The 23,789-nt window shown below is 37.8% G+C and overlaps 1 protein-coding gene across 3 annotated transcripts in view; it reads left to right on the top strand.

Annotated features, from left to right (window-relative positions):
• MOXD1 (monooxygenase DBH like 1) overlaps window positions 1-23,500 on the top strand; it is a 49,974-nt gene extending 26,474 nt beyond the window's left edge. For all 3 annotated transcript variants that reach the window (XM_048299032.1, XM_048299031.1, XM_048299030.1), the window contains exons 5-12: window positions 6,222-6,401; window positions 8,678-8,780; window positions 11,336-11,502; window positions 12,927-13,118; window positions 15,776-15,835; window positions 17,571-17,713; window positions 20,158-20,326; window positions 23,011-23,500. In XM_048299032.1, coding sequence (XP_048154989.1) covers window positions 6,222-6,401; window positions 8,678-8,780; window positions 11,336-11,502; window positions 12,927-13,118; window positions 15,776-15,835; window positions 17,571-17,713; window positions 20,158-20,326; window positions 23,011-23,175 — 1,179 coding nt within the window. In that variant the 3' untranslated portion in view covers window positions 23,176-23,500. The remainder of the gene's footprint in view (window positions 1-6,221; window positions 6,402-8,677; window positions 8,781-11,335; window positions 11,503-12,926; window positions 13,119-15,775; window positions 15,836-17,570; window positions 17,714-20,157; window positions 20,327-23,010) is intronic.
• The last annotated feature ends 289 nt before the right edge of the window (window positions 23,501-23,789 follow it).

The following is a 23,789-nucleotide window of genomic DNA, read 5'->3' as shown; positions in this document are numbered from 1 at the left end:
ACTTTATAAAGCCAAATATTCTAAGTATTTGCTTTTCTGAAGAAAAATCTAAAATCCTAAAGGAGATGTTTTAGATAAATATTTGATCATTTCACAATTACACTTTACAAAAACTCAGAAAACATCTTGATGAATCCTAATGAGAAGAAATCACGTCAACCTTCGAAAAAGTTTTCTAAGTTAGATAAATTTTTAATATGTGTGCATGGTACACATTTTCAAAAGAAGTTCAAAGGCCAAAGTAATCTGTAAAAATGTAAAGGTTCTTCCTGATGAGGAGTACAGAAAGCAGAGACCCTATAACTTGGTCTTCTGCTGCAAAAATTCTCAAGTGAACTCAGCCAGTACTCAGCTTCACAGCCATCACTTTTTGCTCTGAGTTAATCAGAGACATGGCAAGCTCATATAAATGAATTAACCAACCGCAGACTAGAAACTCTCCTACATGCAGCAGTGCTAGTATAAAAATCAAATTTTTACTCTCCATTTTGAGACTTTGGAATTATGTTTTCTTCCCTGTGTCACCACTGTCTACCAACATGAAGTGTTGTGTAAGGCTGTGGCCTTATTCAGAAGCATTTACATGGCAATATACCACCATGCCACCGTGTGCTTGAAATGCAAGATTAAGTCGGAACTACCTGTTTGAGCCAGAAAACAAAATCACGATTTACATTTTAGTGTAGAAACATCGCTGCAAACAGATCAGAAACTGTTGGCATTTCCATGCATAAAAATAAAGTCAGGTTTTTGTTGTCTGACATTTGGTGGACCACATTTTCTAAACAGGGACACTATGATGGACTATGGATATATTTGACTAACTTTCATAATTTGCACAAGCAGGCATAAAGAACAAAACATGATTATTAACATCAAAGAAATCGGAGCAAATAAAAAGGTAGAAAAACAGGAATAAGAAAGAAAGACTTCCAGGTTTCTGGAGATGTTTTTAACTGCTAGGAAATCTAACTTCTTGGACCACTCGAGCTGTTTGCATTTTCCTCCTGTTTAATACATCACACATCAGTATCTTAACCCTGCTTATCATCAGCTTGAGATGCAAGACACTGTTATGTTAAAATTTTGGCTTGTTTTTTTAAGGAAAGAAAACCCAAAGCATGTGACAATGTTCGGTTTGTGCAATAGGTAAAGAAACAAAGAAGAGAGGAATAAAAATTGACGATGAGTAAGCCAGCCCTGGCAGATATAAACATTTTCCTTGTTCATGTGATGTCAGCCTGTTGACTAAAATAGGGCTTCTGTTAAAATGAGAGTTCAACAGCATACATCTTATCTGGTTTAACATTATAATGACTAGAAAATGTTATATTTTGTATTTTTTGAAAGCCAGCATTTTCACAAGTCCTAAGAGATTCTGTACCATGAAAGGAGCTCTGCAAAACCTCTCAGCCTGCCTGATGAGTACCAACCAAGCACCATGACTGTAACCCACACTTTTGGTTGCAGAAGGCAGTGCCTTCATTTACATTTGAATGCAGTGTATTTTAAATATCTCCTTCCTTGAGAGCCCTGGTTTGAAGTGCTGGGGGTTTATAGTACATCTATTACTTTTTACCTCTGTTAGTAGGAGCCAGATAGGTTCATGTATGTCAGTTTGCTCAGTTTGAAAGACTTTTTGGCCAAGCTTTCAAGAAGGGTGGAGAGGAGGATGCATAAAGCAAATGATCATGAATAATAAACCTTGATGTTCTTCCTGCAGATCTCATGAAAAACAGGAGAGGTTGTGCCTTGTTGCATGCACTTATGTTTTGCAATCCCAAACACCTTGGGCATTTTGATGTAGGGTGGATGTAGGGCTTTTGTTCTCCATGCCTCTGGCAGTTAGGAAATGTCAAGCAGAAAATGCACTTTGCCTGCAGGGGAAGAAGTCACCGAGGTGCCTGGTGGTGCAGTATCTCTGCAGGCTTATTCACAACATGGCAAAGAGATGAACCGTGACATCTGGGTCTTCCTTGCATGTCAGCAACAGTGAAAATTCCACAGATGAGCCTCAAAGAATGAGAAATGGGGAAAATAGGTAGTTATATGCATATTCCTTTTTAGTCTCCTTTCAGCTTCTTTCTTGACTTCTTTGGCTAACAAGAGGTTGGTAGGAATTGGCGAGGACAAAGAAAGGAAATGCATTTCGAAGTCACAGGTTTCTTCATAATTATTGAAAATAAAATGTAGATTCCCATGTTCACTGCAACCCATCTAAATTACTCAATTATTGCTTATCTTATTGCTTGGTTCAAAATGTCATTTTAGAGTCCCCTTGTAATAAGAGACCAGAGCAAAAAAGGCTGTATATGAGAGAATCTAAACAAAAATTAGCTGTTCAATTAAATCTGTAGAGTTTAATGACTATTACGTACCATGCCCGTTTTTATCACTTTTTTTTTGTGTATTTCACTCCTTTGCTCTAGTGTGCCACTTCAAATTATTTTCTTTCCATAAGTATCCTAAAAGTAGCACAAATTAATAAAATGGTCATGGTGACTCCTCAGGGCTGGTCCACTGTCATTGTGACTGGAGACCAGGAAGAGTAGAGCTCTGAAAATTATGTCATCATTCATTGAGGCTGCAAGTACTCTAGTAATCAGGCCACCCTGATCTAGACAATTACAGATACTTGCTTTAACAGCTAATTTTACACCTACTCTTGTGCACTTCTAAACGCAATAATGATTTTCTGAATCTGGCCCCTCATTTGAGAAACTCGGTTGTTGTTCATCATCACTTGTAAGGATGGCCAGAAAAAAAGATTTTTGTTTATTTGAGGAAAAAATGAAGTTTGGGAATTTCTTTTTGGCTTGAAGCAAGGTAATCTGTACAGTTGTTCTTTGTGGAAAGTGAGAGATGAAGTGTGAGGCAGCCTAAATAACCAACCTATTCTATAAGCTAAAATAACTAATAGCTGAGTAAATAGGGCAGAACTCACCTGGGATGTAGAATGGCAGATTTAAACCCCTGCTCCAGTCAATCATTACAATAGAGTAGAGTATGGGACTATATTTTAAAATTTTCTTTTCTGCCAAAGTTATTCTGCTAAGTAAGAACAGTTAATTATTCTTCAGATCAGAGTAGTGTCTAAGGGCTCTGATCCTCTTCTGTAGGAACCCAGAGTGCTGAGGATACTTCTCTGCCTGTTTTGAAGGGTTCTTACCCCCCTGAACAACACTGTTTTAACCTCCAACCTTGGAAAAAACTGCCTACAATCAGACAAGAACTAGAAAATACAGTGGTGTGAATTAGGTGATAGACTACTATGTAAGATTGTCACAGGGTGAAAAATTTAGAGGTTTTAGGCTTCTCTTTGTCGTAAATAGATAAGAGAAAAAACCATCAAAATGGAGGATTGTTGTTCTCCAAACCTTCTTCTTCTTCTTCTACTACTCCATATTCTGCAATAAAAGTAATTTGGGATGACTGGACAAAGAATTCTGCAGTTCCTGCCCGTGTTACTGAATAATTGGTAGGAAAGTAAAAATAATATACGTTTCTAGTAACCATTGGTTAAATTATCTTTAAAAGGCTGTGTAAATCTTGATAAACACACACTTCTCTCCTGCTTTCTGTGCTCTATGTTATGCCTGGGTCGTGCTAGTGGCTCTGTTCCTCTCATAAGACTTAATAAACAACTATCTGGCAGCAGTGAAAATCCAGGAAGAGTCTCTGTTCTCACGAACTCCTTGCAAGGGATTTTAAAATTCCCTCTCCCACCAGGAGGGATTTGATTTTTGGCATGGTTCAGTGTCACTCTTCCTTCTTTTGCTTCATTTAGAAATAATGCTGTGAGCTTTAGGGAGCTGGCCGTTAAAATATTTCCATACCTTTATGAAAAATTCAGGATTAATGAGATTTTCCTAAGATTTTTTAAATAGAATTTTGACCACTCTAATATTTTCTTTCTTTTTTTATTTATATGCTGTTTAAAAGGGGGAAGAGAAATTTTTCTTTAGCCAAGTTGTAGTAAAAATGTGTGAAAAGCATAACTTCACAGCTGCTCTTCATTATTTTTTTCTGCATCTGAAAAATGTAAGTTTTCCTACAAGATGCATTGGAAAGATGTTTATGGATTTGTTCTAGGTTTTGTTTTTCTTTTCTTCACTTAAGAAAGCTGAACAAAACTGCTCTTTCAAGTGCTGTAGCTGTTTAGGTAACTGATGCTAAAAACCAGTGACAGGATGTGAGTTTCTAATTTTGGTGATGTCCCATTGTTTTGAGGGGAAGCTGGTTTTGAAGTAGTGACTGTAAGCACAGCAGGTGCTGGGATCTTGTAGCAGCAGGCAGAACTATCACGTGTTGGGATAAAAGTTCTCTTCTTTCTTGGTAGATATAGGGATAATATTCCCATAAGCATTTCCTTGACTAACCATACAGTATGTGGAGCTTCAAAATTCTTGAGGTCTATCCTGGTATTTAATGTATAAGCTGCCATGTTATGAGTGTGTTTGGGTTCTGCAGCACTTGGGTAAATATGCAGATATATGATGGAGCAGAGGGAAGAAGCAACATCAAGGTGAAACGAATTTCTGAATCTTTGTCATTCAGTGTGATATATTTGGGAATAAATTCTTATTTCATGGGAAAACTGACTCGTCTTCTTCAAAAATACCTTTTACTTCTGTAGTGCAGTAATTCACAATAATGGTAATGCTAACTGAAACAGGGGTTACTGAGAACTATAGGGAACATCCCCTATGGACTCTTTCAGTCTTGCTTCCAGAACAAAACTTTGGTGCATCTGATCAAATTGGCATCCTTCCACTGATTTCTAAGTGCTGTGAAGTGGGTTGAGCACTTCTTGGTGCACATGCAGCTACTCAGCAGCATCTGGACTCCCCGAGAGCCCAGCTTAAATGTACTTGGCAGATTCATGTCAACAGAGGTGGCCTTGATGTGCACAGGTTCTGGCTGCTTTCTCCTGCCCTTCTTTTGTAATTGATTTAGCGGTGTGAACGAAATGCAGAGAGAGATATTGTGTTGACAGTACTTTAATAATGTAATAAACTGCTCCTGCTTACCCTGTTCTGATCCTCTGGTAGCACATGAATGTGCTTGCAAAAGAAAATGGATGCAAATTTAGGATGTATATACATTCTTTTCCTGTTTAAAGTAACCTCTTTCCTAATGCTGAAAGGCAATACTGCATGGCACCCTGTGTCTTAAGAGTTACATTGCCAAAGCTTTAATTTTCTCATGAAAATATTAATCTTTATCCTATTGAACTTGAAGGTAGATATGATAGAATGGGATGAAATTTTTGAGAGAAAAAGCAAGGGAAAAACTCTTTTAATTTTAATAATGTCTTCTATATGATGATATTTTGTGAAATATGATCTTTCTGAAATGCAAAATAATTCTTTTCAGAAGTATTCATGTTTGCCCCAGGGACATAATCTCTGACAGAGATGATTTAACATCATCCATCCAAACAGAGGGCAAACACTTACATGGGAATTAAATAATTTTAGCCTACTCTTAAGTCCTGTGGTCTAATTATACTGGGGGCACTGGAGCACCACTGAGAGCCCTCCAGCTCATCACTGCCATAAAAAGGCTGGAGCACCCAATCTCTCAAGGATGACTTCATCTTAATAAAGTCTTTACAACTGAGCAGATTAAAAAAAAAATAATTCTAATTTCTTCTAGATGTCAAAAAAATTTGGAAGTCCATTTTGAGCTGCTGAGGAATATGAGGTATACCTCTAGGCTCACCCTAGATTTACAGAATCTATGGGCAGCTGTAATTTGAAATAGCACAAAAGAGGCAGAAACAGGGATGAAAAACTCTGAGTAGTTCAGGCACCAAGCTGGTTCAGCTGAACAGACTTTCAGCTGGTTTATATCCCCTTCCTTAGATATATCCTTTCCTTGGAATGTGGCTAAACAAGATTGGGCAGTGAGAAAGACAAGTGACCATGCAAGGCTAGGATGGGAGAAGAGAGAGCAAGCAAGATTGTAACAGAGGTTTTGCCCAGATGCAGAATTTTTTTCCTGCCCCACATTGATGCACTTGGGCAAAATGAAAATTTTGGAAACTTCATTCCTTCAGTTTGCAGAGCGCTGAAGTTACATCTCAACTACAATCTAACATTGAGTCTCCTCTTTTAAAATAAAAATACCGTAGAACTTTTAGTCCTATCTTCATACCTGCATTGAAATAGTCACGTTGAGATATGTTTTCTTTTTTCTTTTCATTTTACCATTGGTAGGTTGAGCCATTGATCCAGAAAGGCCACGAGAACCTGGTGCACCATATCCTGCTCTACCAGTGCAGCAGCAATTTGAATGACAGTGTGCTGGACTATGGGCATGAGTGTTACCACCCCAACATGCCAGACTCTTTCCTCACATGTGAGACTGTCATTTTTGCTTGGGCCATTGGAGGAGAGGTAGGATGAACGTCTGTCTAGCATGGTTCATCAATGGGGTGATGTATCACCATGAAATTTCTTCCTGGTATATTACTGATTACTTAATCTGTCTGTTTTTAAGGGTATGGGATTACAATCCCTGAATGCCTCACCAGTTAATCCTGAACCTCCTATTGGCCTTTCAAGAATGCAATGCAATGATCATCCTGAGTGCCAAGCCAAAAGTAATGAAAATAATATAGGGGGAGTGGAGTTGATGCCTTAGGGGAGAAAGATAGCTTTGGAGCATGGAAATCTGTCCCTGTATCAGCTTGTCCCATCTGTGGAAATACCTTCAGCAATGACCAGTATCTGCTACCTGGAGGATGACAGAAAGAAAAGCAGTGTCTCTAGGTGACTTCATATAAGACACAGAGGCATGACTCTCCAAATGAAGTTATACATAAATTTCACTAATTTTGTGCCTCACCAGGACCTGGTTTCAGTGTTGCCCCATTCAGGTTCCTGCCCAGTCCAAAGAAACATCATTTCAATGTAGGAGAGATCCTGTGTCAGTGCAGAGCCAACATAAGGACCACTTTGCTGATGGCAGTGGGTCATATCTACAGAAAATATAGGCTGTGATGCCATGCTCAGCCCAGGCTGTGTTTTCAGTTTATTTCATGTTAATTTAGGCAGCAGTTAATGCTTTCAGCTGACATAACACAGCATGACTGCCAAAAGAATCCCAGCTCTTTACACCCTTGATTCACTGTGTGACCACCCAAATGATGGTTTGGGCACAGAGAGGGACTGGGGTGATGATAGTTTCTGGAACCTTCGCTTGCCAGCTGCAGTCCAAAACCATCTGTAAACGCTGCAGCGTGAGGAAGCAAGAGTTGTTACACGGACCCATGAAAAGAAGTTTAATCCACTATGAATACTTTCCCTGGTGTATGCTTTGTGCATTTTTGCCATCAGCTATGCTCTGACCTAGTATTTGTACTTTCAACTGTCTTAATCTAAGTGAAATTAAAAACTTGTATAAATAAGTTATGATTTGACAAGCCTCATGGAGGCTTTTGCAAGGGTGATCCTGTTGTTAAAGATCTGTGCAGAGGAATCTGACAGATCTGGGTTACATCCAGGTTTGCCCAAGTACCCAGTTCACTAACTTCAGTTTACCCTTGTGTAGAATGAAGGTGATAATATTTTTGGCCATATACTACAATTAATTCATTAGGGTCCATCAAGCATCAGAAAGCTGGAATCACGAATTGCACATTTCAGAAAGTTAGAATGTCAAACTGCATATTAAAATATTAGCTATATACTATAAAATGGTGCACATTCATTCCAATTAAAGTGAATTTGGTAAATGAGTTCACTTACGAGATACTGGTGTTTTGGTTTAAATCATGAGTGAGCTTTTGAAGTAAATCTCCCAGTTATCACCACTTGCAAAGCTTTGTTTATCATCATGAGTGGTTTGAGAACTTGCACAAGCCTTTCTGGGATGGAGTTAAACTAAATGTGCAGGGGTGAACCCAGCACCTTTAGCAATAAATGGGGTTCAGTGCATGGGACCTGACCAGAACTTGTCCAAAGGAGCAGCATCTGGGTGGGTCCAGCACAAGCTGTTTCACTGTGCAGAGCTACTTCTTTTGCACTATTGGCTTGCTAATGGAAATGTAGCCATGAAGATCAACTTTATTGGTCAAACCATTTTACTTAGAATACAGTTATTTGTGCACAAAAAGCAAGTTAACTACATGCAACCACAGTATTCCCTGGAAATTACTGCTTTTAGAAACTGGGAACATTTAAAATGTTGATTCACTTCTTCATAAGGGTTTTATTGTCAGACTAAATGCTTGATGATGTTATGTTTATACGTTTAAAATTGAATTTCCTTTTCTGCTCAAACAATAAATACAGAATAAATAATCATAAGATCACAGGATAATGCTGGTTGGAAGGGACCTCAGGAAGTCTCTAATCCGGCTTCCTACTCAGAAGTAGTAGAAGTAAGGTCAGAGGTGAGATTATACTCTTTTGCTCAGAGCCTTGTCCTCTGGGAAGCATGGGATCTACTATTTTATATTGACATAGTTTTTAAGTTTATTGAGTATATAATATTTTATCACAATGCCAAGTTCAGAAAGCTGTAAAAGAAGTTATATTTGTAAATTTTTTCATTAATATGATCATATCATTGAAAAAGGAGTCAATGTACTTATAAAGAGAAACTAACTCTTAACTGTGGCAAAAAATACGTTAACTCTGTAATGATTTCCCTGTGTATTGATTTCCAGGGCTTCACCTACCCTCCTCATGTTGGCTTATCCATTGGCACAGCAGCTGACCCTCTGTTTGTCCTCATGGAGGTGCATTATGACAATCCATCATACACAGAAGGTTTGTAGCCTCACACGCTTTAAAACATGCTGGGCTGGAAAATGCACTACACACAAGTCCTCATCCCTGCACTGCATGGCAAACAGAGCAAATAAAAAGCTGAGGGTTATTTTTCCCTGATCAATAGTTCCTGGTTCACAGTGTTTTTCCCATTGCCCTTTCAATTTTTTTTTTAGTATTTTTTTAAAAAAAGGTCTACCTGAACTGTGGGCAGTTTCTGAAGTAGAAGTATAGACTCAGGTTTCTAGACCATTCACTGGGTAAAGTCAGTTTATCTTCAAAGATAGGCTTTTCATTTATAATTGTGTTTTAAAATTGTTCTTTCTGAATTTAATTTATATTTAGAAGAAATAAAAGGAAGAAACCAAGGATCCCAGGAAAATCAGGAGAACTTTGAAGATGCCTTTGGGAAAGATATATTTTGTTCTGAAACAGAAGTTTATTAAGCTACTGTACCTGAGAATATTGTAGTGATTGCTATATATGAACTGAGTAAAATCCAATGCAGCATAGTATACTGGCCTTTCTTTACATCCCCATGTGTTAAAATAAAATTTGCTGTGTGGGTTATGGTGTTCTGCCCTACTGTCATTTCCCATTTTCACCTTTTAAATGAACTATCTAAATTTCTTTTTTATTTAGTGGCAGACTCTGTCCTTTCAGCATGCAGATTTGCATGGGATGCAATAAACTTCATTTGCATCCTTGATATTGTATGCTTTTTCATAAAATGTTGCATGAAAGCCCAAGAAGTCACATGCTGAAAAACTGTGTCTGATTTGGCTGTGTCCTTAAATTCATCATTTTGTTTGAATTGACTGCGCTGTATGATAGTCTTCCCAAAAGACCTGGGAAAATTCAGACAGCATAGGCAGAGCAGGGTGTTTGTAATCCAGGTCATACTTCTCCCCCTTCCTGGCAAAATACACAGTATAGGATTGTGCCAGGAGTGTGAGAGAGTAGACCTGGGTTCTCCATCTGCTTCAGGTGGGGAAAAATGAGTTCTGACACAACAGCAAACCTGCCACTGGGTCACCTTCATCTGTGTGTTTTGGCACCTGCATTTTCCCAGTTTGGGTCTTGTGGTGAAAGGCTGCACTGTTTCCCTCACATCGTGACCTGGGCTAATGTTTTCCTAAGTGACTCAGGTTGGTAGTGAGCCTCGGCTCCCAGCTAGGAAGAGTTCAAACATTTTTTAGTTTAACATGGATGGTTTTCACTTTTTCTGGTTTTGTAGTCCGTAACATTCATTTCTCATTTGAAAGGTGGCCTCTTTTGGGATTGTTTACCAGAAACTGACATACCATAAGAGTGTCTGACATTTAGATGCTAGCAACAAGCTTGAAGCAGGAATACCACAAAGGAAAAATTCAAGTTGATGAGGTTGTACAAATTCCTCCAGGAAGGGAATGAGTATGGATTCCCAAATGCTAAAGTTGGGATGTTGTGGAACAGGATATATCACCTTAAATGTGATTTGTATGTTGCAGAACGTCTCATAGCTGATTACCATTCTTAACTGACTAGGCACAGTTCTTATCCTTTGTTCCTTAAAAATCATATGCACTACTCCATCTTAGGTATTTTAGTGACTGGGTAGTGTCCCTCTGCAATTTGCTTATCTTAAAATAGGCTGCTGATATCATATCGATATAAAATTTGGCTTCAGGCACTGCTATGTCTGTTTTGTTTTTCAGAAGACTAATATAGGTCACTAGGAAGCATATTACCTTCTCTGAGATATTTGATATGGTTTTTGCATTTTTAATTTTCAAAATTGAAATTATTTCAGTTACTATTCCAAAATACAAAGAAATAAACAGAAAACTAACAAAATGTAGTTCTTGTACAAACACAAATTAATCCTTTTTTTCTGTATATCTTGACTAATAAAAATGACTAATACAAGACAAGTAATTCTAAGCATTTAGATGATAAAGGCAACAGAAATTATTAATAGATACGTAAACAAACACATATGGCTAAACATATGTGGGTGAACAAAATAGATGTGTATTATTTTGACTCTTAAAAACACAGCCTCCAAACAGCAGGCTTTGGTTATTTAAACCAATTTTTGAAATCAAGAGAAGTGCTTGAGTCAGAGCAACATTAAAATACTCTGCAATTCTCTTGTCTACTTCCCTCAAAGTGGGGGTATTGTCTACAGTTCTGGGATTTAGCAGGGCAATTTTCATGTTTAATTGATGCCTTCTTAATTGGAGAGATTTTAAAAGGGATGTGTCATCTCAGTACACTGTAATGTAGCAGGCAATCCAAAACAAAGGAAAAATATAATTAATGGTAGGACTCAAGATGAAGAAATAGATAAAATTTTCAACTAGAAGACAGCACGTGGCTTGAAAACTTTAAAGAGAAAAAACCACTTCCTGCATATGGCTTGACTCATTTCAAGGTTATTGAGGTTGATTCCTTGATTTTCCTTCAGAAAACTTAGGACATAGCATGAAAAACACGAAGCAATTAGGTTTGGGTTTTTTTCTTCTTTTAAACACTGATTTTCAGCCATGGCTGACTGTGTTCTTTTGTTGCAGGCATGATAGATAACTCTGGTTTGAGGCTGATTTACACTCCAGTTTTAAGGAAATATGATGCTGGGGTTATTGAAGCTGGTCTTTGGGTCAGCCTCTTCCACAATATCCCACCAGGCATGCCTGAATTTGTGTCAGAGGGTCACTGCACACTGGAATGTCTGGAAGAGGTATGTCCCTTGACTGAATCCATTGGTTTTCATTCATAGAAATAATTGGGAGAGTCACTTGAACTTCTTGGGAAGATTGAGAGTTACAATTAAAAGATGTGAGCAAAGGAGTCTGGTGGTCCATGTTGTCCTCCAAAGTGTTGTGGTTTTGAGCTGGGTATTTGGCATGCTCACTACTCAGGCTGTTTTACTTATTTGAGTAATAACGAATGACACAGGGCTTGCGATGTTTTAATTTTGTGTTCAATATGTAAGCATACATTACTTTCCATGGCAAAGCTATTAATAACTTGGAATAGCTAGCCCAGAAAAAAAAGTTGAGACTAATTCAGACCTGGATGTGTGAAAGGTTCCTAATGATGAAGTGAAAGCCTGAAAGGTGATAGTAGACCAACCACAGAAACTGAAGACCTGAATAAGTTTTGTTGAATGGTCCATGGTACAAAATTATGCATTTATTAAGTACTTGGTTTCATTAAAATAACTTAAATATCTCTGCAGGTAATGGAAGCATTGTCTAAAATCTGTGGTGACTGCATCATGGGAGATTTTCATATACTTTGTCATTTATAAAGGTTGAATTAATAACATTGTTTACAATGAAGGCTACATTAGATACAGAATTTAGATTTGTTCTTGGTGGTGTTAAATATTGTGTATTGTCCTGGCATTTTTCATCCTTAAAACACTTGAGTAACCTATTATCATGAGGTTTCTGACCCTAGGGCTGCTCTTAAAAGGTATTGTGATAACGGATTATTTCTACCTAGAGCACTGAACAAGAATAAAATTTGAGCATACTCAAAGTTTAGAACAGTAGATCTCAGCTAGAATGGGAATGATGTCAGATTTGTGTCAATTTGGAAAAGTTAATTTGCAAATATTTTTGACCTGGAAAAAGTTTTAAATATAAACTTTCAGTATTTCACTACCAGTTCACTTAAAGATGGAAAGTAGAGGATGCTACAACTACAGCCTCTCAATTTTCATCTTTCAGCACAATATTGATGATGGCATCATTCATAACTGCATAGAAATTCCTTTTCACAACAAACACCCCCATTCATTAGTTACCAGCCATTAGCAGTAAATTAATGTGCAGGTTTTAGTACGATTCCCTTGAAAGTCTTAAAACTATTGAGAATTATTTGCAGTCCAGTTGATTTTCATTTTAAAAAATGTGTGTATTAGGAGTAAAAACATGTTTTTGTTATAAAAAATAACCACAGAAAAAACCTAGTCTTTTTTGTACATAAACCCTGAATTTCAGTTACAGTTTTGGTTTTGCCCCAGACTGCATTTTTCAGTAAACTGAGTGAATGCAAACTACATTAATTAATGTACTTTCACTCTGTTTGCACATGGCATTACATTACATTACTTTGCATTTGGGAACACTGATGGTGTTGGTTTCTCTTGGCCAGGCTCTAGGTGCTGAGAGACCTGCTGGGATTCAAGTGTTTGCGGTACTTCTCCATGCTCACCTTGCTGGCAGAGCCATCAGGATGCGCCACTTCCACAACGGCGAGGAGCAGAAGCTGCTTGCTTATGACGACGAGTTTGACTTCAACTTCCAGGAGTTTCAGTACCTGAAAGAAGAAAGAACCATCTTGCCAGTACGACACTCTTAATTCTTTTCCTGAAAGTGTTTAAGAGATCATGTGCCCAGCGTTTTCTCACCTTTAGGATTAAATTGCTACATAATTTCTTGGTATAGCATCATAGAATTCTTGGATGTTCTATTAATTTTTCCACTTATCTCAGAGTCACTAATGTGTCTCAGGAGTGTCCACATGAACTGGCTTGGTCCATCAAATCAAGCTATTCTTTGGGTATGTTTGATGTCCACAATAACTTGATTTGAACTTTACTACCACAAAGGTTTGAACAAAGCAGATTAGAAAATCCCATATGTGCCTGGCTGTACCATCTTGGTGCATCCAGCAAGAAGAGTAATGGAAATGCCACCTCGTGGTTTTACAGGGCTGTGGGAACCAAGTAGCAGATCTTCAGTATCTGCACACAGCAAGTACCCAGCCTTACAAACATGTTTAAAAATCAGCCAAGTCTTCTGTTTGTTTCACACTTTTTGTTGTTGGAAGTAAAACTCCATGATCACATTCCACCTGATGTTTCACTAGTAACCAAAACCCTTTGAAAGAAGAAATCATAAAATTCTGTATCATACAACATCCTACAGTATTCCTGAAAATAATGTAACATAACTTGTAGGAATATTCCAACTACAATTATATTATAAAACAGTAGCTATGCATAGGTATTGCATGAAATGAGTCTGTATTTTTTTGTGTGAGTCACTCATTTAAAAATTATTCACTCTTCTTTTGTTAGTTCCACCCAGCATCTTTTTAAGTTCTGGCATGATGACAGAAATTTTAGTGCTGCAAAGTCTGGGTGCTCCAGATCTGGCCAGCAGAGCAGCTTGTCCTGGTGCATGTAAAGAAGCATGTTATTTAATTGCCAGATGCAAAATGTTGAAAAATGGGATTTGTTCATAATTGGAACCACTAAGGGAGAGGGATCTGAAAAGACCATTGAAATGACTGAACTTCAAGTAGGGTCAGGAGCCCCATGGTTTAAACTTCAGGGGCTTTCTTCAAGCCCCTTTCTCTCTTGTATCTCTTCTCCCACACTGTGAGACTTTGATATTTGTACTTTAAAGACAAGAAGCTAAAATGCTAACTTTATAGTTTAATTTCTACAGCAAAATCTGGATGTTCAAGTGCAGAATTTACTCTTTGAAGTCAAATTGCTTGTAGTCTAAGGACTTCAAAGACAAACCGGTGTTACCTCCTTCAGGAAAGAAGGTTGAAGGTTTAGGAAGAGGGCTGGCAGAAGATGACAGGTTTGCAGAGAAAGCCTGTAATATTTTTAGGAAAATCCATGCAGATTATAGCAAAAAGGCCTCTTGAAATTCAAGAACACAAGGAAATAGACAGCAGAAAAACTATAAACAGTATTTGATAGTAACAGAAACTTGAAAAAAGAGCCAGCTCAATTAGAAGATGGAATTCTTTCTCAGAAGAGAACAGGTTTTTATGCCTTTCATTGTTTTCATCTTATGCAAAATTACCAGTGCAGCTTTACAGTCATCATCTGGTGTAATTCAGAGAACAGTTTAATCAATTAACTAATAGTATAATTTCTCATATAAGTTCTTGTTATTCTCTGTTTCTATAAGCTCTCCCAAGGTTATATCCTTCTTTCAGCTTGTGGAGTCAGGTTACTTTCTTTCTTCACACAGTAGCACTCTCTCGTCCATTTGGAAGCAACAGATCTAGTCTCACGGAAGGAACAATTTTAGTGAATGTTATCCAGTCTGTAAGACAGAGCTGGAGACCTCAGTGGTGGGAACAGCATATTCCCACTGGAAGCAGTGACAGTGTGCCAGTTCATGCTACTTCAGAAACCTCTGTCTCCACTTGGCTGACATGAGGCTGACGCACCTTCTTCCAGCAGTCTGGAGTACAGATTGTGCTAGCATTGGGCTGGAGAAACAGCCTGTAGGAAAGGAGAAATTCTCAGCCTTTGAAGGGTGATCTGTTTTTTTTTAGGGAAGTACAGTGGTTGATAAGGGAAGATGATGATACAAAAAAAATTCCACTTGATTATCTGGTGATTTTTGGATTTGTACTTGATTAGGTACAGGGAGTGAAAGTATTACCAAATAGGTAGATCAGTTTCTCAAGACACCAAAAAGTTAATTGTATCTACTTGAGAAGGGAAGTATTCAGCCTTTCCCATACATATCTGTCAATGTAGTGAAGTCTTTGCCTGCCACTCCTCTACTCCCAGGCTTGGCAGAGAATTAGTTGTTTTTGTGATGTGGAAAACCTTCTTTTCCTCATTTGCCAAATATTTCTGTTGAAGTTGGCAGGGTAAATTAGCCTGGGTAAAGTAGCACTGGAGGAGTTTTGGAGCAAGAATCATTTGTATACATTGTCTACTACATAATTTTCCAGAAAATGGGATGATAACTGGGTACCTTCATTGCTATTTTAAACGAAAGCCAGACAACACTCTTAACAAGACTCCGTTTTAAATCCATGGGGGATCCCTGAGGATCTGGTGTAATATGAATGCTAACTGCCAAGGCCTTAACATATGGCAATTACCTAATCCTTCACTCTTTCAAAAAGTCATATCCACTGCTCTGATATTTATTTCTTAAGTGCTTGCTGTCATCTGTGGTTACCTGAAGCTGGTGTTGATAAACTTCAGAACCGTGAACTTTCTAAATTTTGTGTTTCAGGGGGATAATTTAATCACAGAATGCCACTACAGTACTGTGGACCGAATTCGCATGACATGGGTAAGCAATATTTTAGTGGATCAAAACAAATACACAGATAATATTGGGGACTAAAATCTTTTTCATAGAACACTATTAAAAATGAGTGAATTTACTTGCTAATGCTGTGTGCATATAATTATTTATTGTCTTTCCTTTCACAGATTCTTAGGTTTTAAAGTCATCTGAACTACTGTGATCTTAGTTTGATCTCTTGCATAAAGCTTTCATATGACTAGTTTATAAAAATAAGTAGGTCAGCTCATAAAAACTCCTCAAAAGTCAAGCTTTTCTAGTATAAGGAGTGTTTTCTTCACAACAGGTATTAACATGCAAATTCTGTGTACTCTAATGAATTATTTTTATGATCTTGTTACGCATTTTTCCCCAAAGTTGTAATTGCCAGTTCTTATGTTTTGATTTTTAGATAAGCTGTGACCAGGATGTTTCTCCACTATTTAGTTTTGTGCCTAACATAGAATCCAGGCAGAATGAAGTCCTTTGGGTTGGGAAGAGGAGTTGAGAAACCACCCCTCCCTATCAAGGGTGCCCTGCTCTGGTTTGGCACACGGCAGTGCACAGTGTCCCAGAAGCAGCTGGGATAGGTTAACAGAGGCCAGGCACAGGCCATTACAATGCAGCCACTGGGTTTTGGAGGTGAAGTAAATTTGGTTACTCGGGCATGAGCTGGACTGTGCCAGTTGGCTAGGAACACATAGAGTGATGCCAAACCCACTATGTCTATGGGAGGGATATAGCTGCCAGTGCCAGGGTCTGATCCCACTTCCTGGGGAGGGGCTGAATCCAGACCTCTGGGAAGTGAGACCTGAGGGGTTTCTGTTTTGCAGTTCCTGGCATCCAGAGAGCACAGGGATACCTCTTCCTGAATCTAGGCACATGCAGTACTTATACAATGAAAAGCAAAAGACCAAGAATGAGGGCTTTTGAGTTTTTGTCCTGTTTTCCTGTGTGGTGACCACACTAACTTTTGGCTCATGTGTTTTGTTTTCTCCATGCCTATTCCTGTGGTTCTGTGAGACTTGTGGAACTTTCCCCACACAGGATTTAGGAACATGCAGTTTATAATCTTGTCCATGTTTACCAAGAGTAATTTTAAGTTAGTTGTTTGCCCCACAGTTCTCAATGGAAGACTGTCTAAGAGTCTATTTCTTCTGCTAGCTAGAAATTATATTCTAATTAGTGATTTTATAATGCATGCTCATTTTTTCTTGAGTCAACATTACCTGTTAACATAAATAATTATTTTCCTTTTCACTCTTTATCTGCATATGTACTTACAAGCAGAGTCCAGATAGATTCATATTCCATCCCAGCCTCCATTTTACTAGGTAAAGCTCACTTAATTTCTTATTAAACAGATTAATTATCCTACAAGGATTTTTCTTCTTCTGTTCCACTTTGAAGCCCTTTTCTGAAATGTGGTAGATCTAAGTACCTTGGGGACAACTGAAAGCAAACCTGAACTTCTCAGACAGTACACTTCAATATAATATGAGCCTTATTTTATTCACTGTTGTTCTTTCTGATGTCTTTTAACTTGGAAGCCATTGCTTGAGCTTCCAGCGTATTGTAATTAATCATGCAATAAACTCTTGCTACTTGATAACCTCCTGTAAAAGATAAACTTGTTGAATTGGACCTCCTGATACACCTTTCATTAGCATATAAATGCTAATCAGTGATTTAATGTGTGGGCTTCCAGTGCTACCTGATTAAAGAAAAATCTGATTTTCAGGGTGGTCTGAGCACCAGGAATGAAATGTGCCTGTCATATCTGCTCTATTACCCAAGAATCAACCTGACCCGCTGTGCAAGTATTCCAGATATAATGGAACAGCTCCAGTTCATTGGCGTTAAGGAAATCTATAGACCAGTCAGGTATGTAAAACGTTTATTAATGTGTATCACCTCTGTTTCTGTCTGTGGGATTCTTGGATCATTTTTATACAACTTTTCTTTCTTTCTGGAAGTGCAAAATGGCCACTCATGCCACTTTTTTTTTTGGTCAATATGCTCTGCTGCTATGTATTTCTCTTGCCAAATTATTTCACATCTTTTTTTTTGCAGTTTTTCTTTTAAGGAAAAAATATTGTTCACATGGATTTTTTTTTTTTCACCACAATCATCTGTAAAAAGTCTATGTACCCCTGTTCTAAATCTATCAATTTATTAAAACATGTCAATGTTTCATATATAAAGAGATAATTTTGAAAAGGGGTTTGTGAGCATGGTTATTGAATTTCCCTGGGTAGATTTGTTGTCAGCAATTCTTTTAACAAAAATACGCTCCTTATAGTGCTTAAAATTAAAGTGTCTCAACAGCAGATTGTAAAGAGTGAGAACAGTAAAAGAGCAAAGTTCCCAAATAAATGAAGTGCAGAAAAATAATCAAACAATAAAAAGCAGAATGCACTTTTTGTGTGAAAGAATTACACTTCTTTGTTTGTTACACAAAACTAAGGTAATAGTAAGATTTTAAAATCAAATTGATAGACTGATATTGTGTCACCACAAAATTTAAAAGTTGTCTTTGGTTAAAGAGTTTATATTAACAAACCCTATAAACTATTGTTGGAAAATAATTTGACGTACAGGCTTAGTGGTCTTAGTTCTGAAATTTATATTCAAAGAAGAATTTGAAGGAAGTCACAGTGCAATCAATGTCTACATAATTTTCCACACTATTTCCATTTACAACCTCTTTTAATACAGGGAGAACAGAATTTCTAAATTAGTCCTGTCTAAAAGAGTCTTTCTGAGCTTAGAAAGAAAATATTCTAACAAATGTATGCTCTCTTGAGTGTTCATTCATGATAACTGTACTTAAGGAAAAAATGCACATTTGGCCTGGGGAAATAATGATGTTCTGAATAGAGTAAGTATGCAGACTGTCTGCTGCAAATGGAATAGTAATTAGAAGAGGAGATTAATAATGCCTCTAGTATTTATGACCTAATCCACAATTCTTTAAGCTCTGTCAGCCTAAGGATATGTGACCTGATACACATTTCTCTTGTGTCAGTCTAACACTGGAATTGCTTCACTGACTCTAGCAAAGTCTCTCTTGACTTACACATGAAGGCAAACTAGGAGCAGGATCAAGGCATTGTGGCTCACTTTAAAATATTTTTCCTCTGTCTGGTAACAGAGACAATGGCTTAAATCATGAGGAGCAGAGATGAAAGTGATTGGGCCACAGTAGTGGCCCAAGTACCAAAATAGGTAGTTGATTAAAATGACGTCCTCTATGCCTAGATGCTGAGGGGAGCAGAACTCTGGCACAGGCAATTTACCCAAAGCAAGTGGGAGACAGCCTACTGCAAGATAACACAGATCTGTCAAAACTATTTTGAGAAGATAACTCATGCTCCAAACGCAGTATTAATTAGGTTGCTTGATAAAGTTTTAGATACTTTTATTCTTCTGCAAGCTGTATTGACTTTGTGTTCATAAAAGCTTGATCCCTCCACCATGTTGTTTCCATTCATCCCAGCAAAGTCAAACAAGGAGAAAGCAGAAACAGTGGAAAAGGTTTGGGTTTGGTTTTTTGGTTTTTTTTTTTGGTTTTTTTTTTTTTTAGTTTTCCTTTGTTCCTATTCTTTAGTTTTCTTTACTAAATGGAATCTCATTCCTTCCCTTTCCATGTCTTTGGCTGGTGGGAAATGAGATAGCCCCCATTTGTTCATGGGGACGATTCCCACACTTGGGCAAATAGGTTTTTCAGAGAAGAGCAGTAGGTCTCTAAACCACCCCTCCAAAATGAGCCCTTGCAGCCAGCCCGCAGGAACACGCCAAGGCAATGTCCACAACACCAGGTATTATCTGCTGCCAACTAGTGCAAATCAGAGCAATTCCTGTGCTAGGCTCAGCTTTGACCTGAGCTCAGCAAAACCATCTGGAAGCAGCTTTCTGATGGCAAATGTTTCTTGGCAGCCCGGCCTGCCAAGCCTAGAAGAGGGTGTGGTTTTCTTTTGGCTTTGTTTTTTTGAGAAATTACAGCCGAAGATCTGTTTTATATTGCCTGTGCATTCAGTTTGTAGATCAGAGAACAACAATGTAACTCTTGAAGTCCTTCATTTCTAAAAGCATCTGGCAGCAAGTACTAACATGCTGACAGCCTTTCATAAGTCTGTCAAAATCAATGAAACTGCATCAGATTTCAGTAGAAGAGAACTTAGCTGAGAATGTGAACTAGGCATAATATACATAGTAGTAGTGCATTTATTTTTCTGAGGAGATTCTCCAAAAGCTTTTCCTCATCAGTTTCAACTTGATAGTATGTATCTATCTTTTTTTAAATCTAATTGTTTATTTTTCTTTAGGACTTGGCCTTTCATTATCAAGAGTCCTAAGCAATATAAAAACCTGTCTTTTATGGATGCAATGAATAAATTCAAATGGTCCAGATCAGAGGGTCTCTCCTATAATCAACTTGTGCTTAAACTACCTGTCAATGTGAGATGTTCAAAAACAGATAATGCAGAATGGTCGGTAAGTCCGTGTGTTGAAAAGGAGGCAAGAATGCTATAAAACTAATTTGATTTACTGTGTTTCATTGCATATGAATAAATATCTGGTTATACTTCTTCAGGATATTTACACAGCTATATTGCATTTACATACAATAACAAATGATGAGAATGTTTTAGCAGTGCTTTCACCCAACTTGAGTTTTAGCAGCGTTTAAAAAGAATAGAAAAGTTGGAGCTTTAATCAGTACTTGGGATCAGTAATGGGAGGATGGGGTCTTTCAGTGGATCTGGAGCTGATCAGAGAGCAAACATGTGTGTCCGGACTAATTGGCCAAGCCAGGAAGCTGTTCTACCTCACTATTGCCATGGTCAGGGACTTATGTTAGTGTCTTGCAATGGATGATTCAAAACCCCTAACTCAGGTTGCATTTCTGAGTCACCTTCTAAGGGAAAGCTTATTGACTGCATAACAAAGAATCTACCTTCTTAACTTGGTCATCTAGACAACCTAAAGTTGTATGAACAATCTTCCGGTAAGTCTTTTTTTTATTGGTCCTAGAATTGTCTATAGTATTGGACCATAAAAATACATTTGGATAGTCTGTTTCCTTTGTGCACCTTTGTTAGATTTTATCTTCTGTAGTTTTACTTTCCTTGTTGTCTTGATGAAAAAACCTTATAAGATAGAAAATAACACCCCAGTAAATTATTATTTTTTCTAAATATCTACTGGTATTTTACCAGGACTGTTGAGAAAAGTTGTCATCTTTAATGTTGATGTGTGTTTATAGAGAATGGCTAGTGCAGGTAGTATCATCCCTGAAGGGAATACTTAAAAATATTTATTGCTCTTTGAACTCCTTTACAGACTCCACATTCAAGGCTTTTACTTTTTTGAGATTTTCTGCTCAGAAGGGGTGACAGTCTCATTGTACTGGCTTATTTCCTATTGTGATTTCAGTCCAGTATAGCAGAGCTGCTATGAGATACTATTGATTAAGTACTTCCTAGTAAAAGACTTTTGCCTCATTCTCCTCACCCTGGAAGATAGCCCGTGCTGCCTCATAGCATGTCACACAAGTCCTTTCAGGTAGTGAAGAAATTGCCCCTCCTACAGCAGCGTTCTTGGGTTTTTCCAACATAGGTCAGACTGTTCTGCCCATTGGATGTCAAAGAAATACTGTGTGCTGTAAGTAATCAAAGAGCTTCTGGGTTTTTCTAGTATTTGTCCCATGGTAGACCTCCTGTGAAAAGTGGTTGTAGACAGACAGTACATGTCACTGTTCACCAGTTTTGGTTAAACTTCTTGACCTTTACAGCTGCTGGCCAGTAGCAGTTGCATAGTCACTCTTTCACTGATTATTTGTCAGAGGAAAAGTTAAGATGATGAAAAGCACACAGAAATTTTATCAAGAGGATAGGCCGGGTTTATTTAATGGTATACTTTCTGGAAAATGCCATTCCTCTTTATCTTACAGGATGAAGGAACAATACTTACAACTTAAAGAATGTAGTCAAAGAATGAGCTCACTGGAACTGGGAGTTCTTAGTTCTTCCTTAATCACAGTTTCCTTTTTCAAATGACATGGACATATTCATCAAAGCTAAGATTAGAACTCTTTCCTTTCCCTTCCAGTATTAGTGATATTACACTTAAACGATCATCCTCATCAAAATCAAGAACAGATTTAACCTGAATGGTCAAACAATCCCTGAGTTGTTACAAGACTGAAAAAAATTGAAGCAGACAACTGAGTTGAAAATACCATCATCCTTCTATAGAGTTGGTCCCTATTTCAGTTTTACTTTTGTGTTGTGTTTGCTAAGATTAAGTCAATATTTAGTTGGGGTTTCTTTCCACAGTACAGAATAATAGCAACATAGATAAAATCCCCAAAGTAAGCATATGCTGTACAGGTGGGCATTCAAACTTTCAAAAATGTGCCCAGGAGCTTACTTTCTGCAGAGCTTATTTTCTTTGGCGCGTGAGGAGTAAGTTTAGGAACAGCAAGCTGAGCAGTGTACACAAATGTCTCTAATTTCATGTCAAAACCATAACAAACATGTAGTTACATCCAATTCCATAAAATTGCACTGAGTTCTATGGGAAGAGTGAAAAATACTCAATATATATAGCAATATGACACTGCTGCATGTGACCTTGCTTCAGCAAGGACATGGGACCAGATGACCTCCAGAGATCCCTTCCAACCATTCTGTGATTCCGTGGAATAATGTGTACACAACTGCTTTGGACGTGCAAGTGTGAGCCTTTCATGCAGAAATGAATGCATTCAAATATCATCCTGTATCCCTATAGCAGAGTGACACTGCCACTGCCAGCTTTCATTTTTATTTGACAGAAGGATGAAAACAACAACCAAACCATCCAAACAATCCCACAAAGCAAAATAAGGTCATTCAAACCAACAAACCAAAGTGTAACCTTGCTTTACTGGAGAGGATGCCAGTGTGTACTGCTGCTCTCAAGATGAGAACGTTGAATATGCACACTGGCTGATCATTTGGCATGCAATATATTCATATTTTTACTGAGCTTGATGTTTCCACAGTGAGAGTCACAGTCCAAGTACAAAACTATCAATAGATTCTCAGGCAAGCTGCCAATTATCTTGAGAGCGAAAAGAGTTTACTGATCTTATGTGACAAAACTCTGATAATTTTTTGTTATTTTAATTTCAGATCCAAGGCATGACAGCTTTACCTCCTGAAATAGAGAGACCATACAAGACAGAGCCAGTAATATGCAGCTCATCTTCCTGCTTAAGTTGCAGTTTATTCCTCACCCTGTTGTTTGTTGTACACATCACAGCCAGTACCATAGGAAACACTGGGCCCTCTGTATAATAATTTTTATTCATCTGTGTTCTGTATGCCATGCAAGTTCTGATGTGTTTGCACTGTTGCTATTGTAGATTTATTTTTTTACATATTAATAAACTAAATTTGCCGGATCAAAACAAAATGTATACATCCTCTGGAAACTGTGGGGTTTTTGGTTTTCAATGTAAAATATGTATGAAATACAGTAGGTACACTGACACATTGAATATTGAAATCTTTTCCTGTACCGTTTTCTTATATTTTGTTCTGACTCTTTCACGTGGTGCTTTCAAAGTCATCTATGTATATGGGTAAAATTAATAAACTAAAAGCAACCTAGTTAACCACATTCAGCCTGGTCCGTGCTGTATTATTTTGCCTTGGTTCTTGACATCTGCAGGTAATGAAATTACTGCCGTATGGACAGGTCTTGCAAACATATATTTGGGTATGTCTGACTGACACATGCCATAAAGCTACGGGAAGGATTCATTCAGGGAGGACATTCCTGGGAGCAACACACTGCAAAAACATCTCTGCTCCTGAGACTTGGGAGCTATGGGTGTTAAAGGGATGAAAAGACTGGCAGAACTTCAAGTCTCCCCATAGTGAATCCTATACAAATCCTTTGGCTTGGT

Source organism: Corvus hawaiiensis, chromosome 3, assembly GCF_020740725.1.
Source record: "Corvus hawaiiensis isolate bCorHaw1 chromosome 3, bCorHaw1.pri.cur, whole genome shotgun sequence".
Taxonomy (NCBI): Eukaryota; Metazoa; Chordata; class Aves; order Passeriformes; family Corvidae; genus Corvus; species Corvus hawaiiensis.
This window is presented reverse-complemented; position numbering and strand designations above follow the sequence as displayed.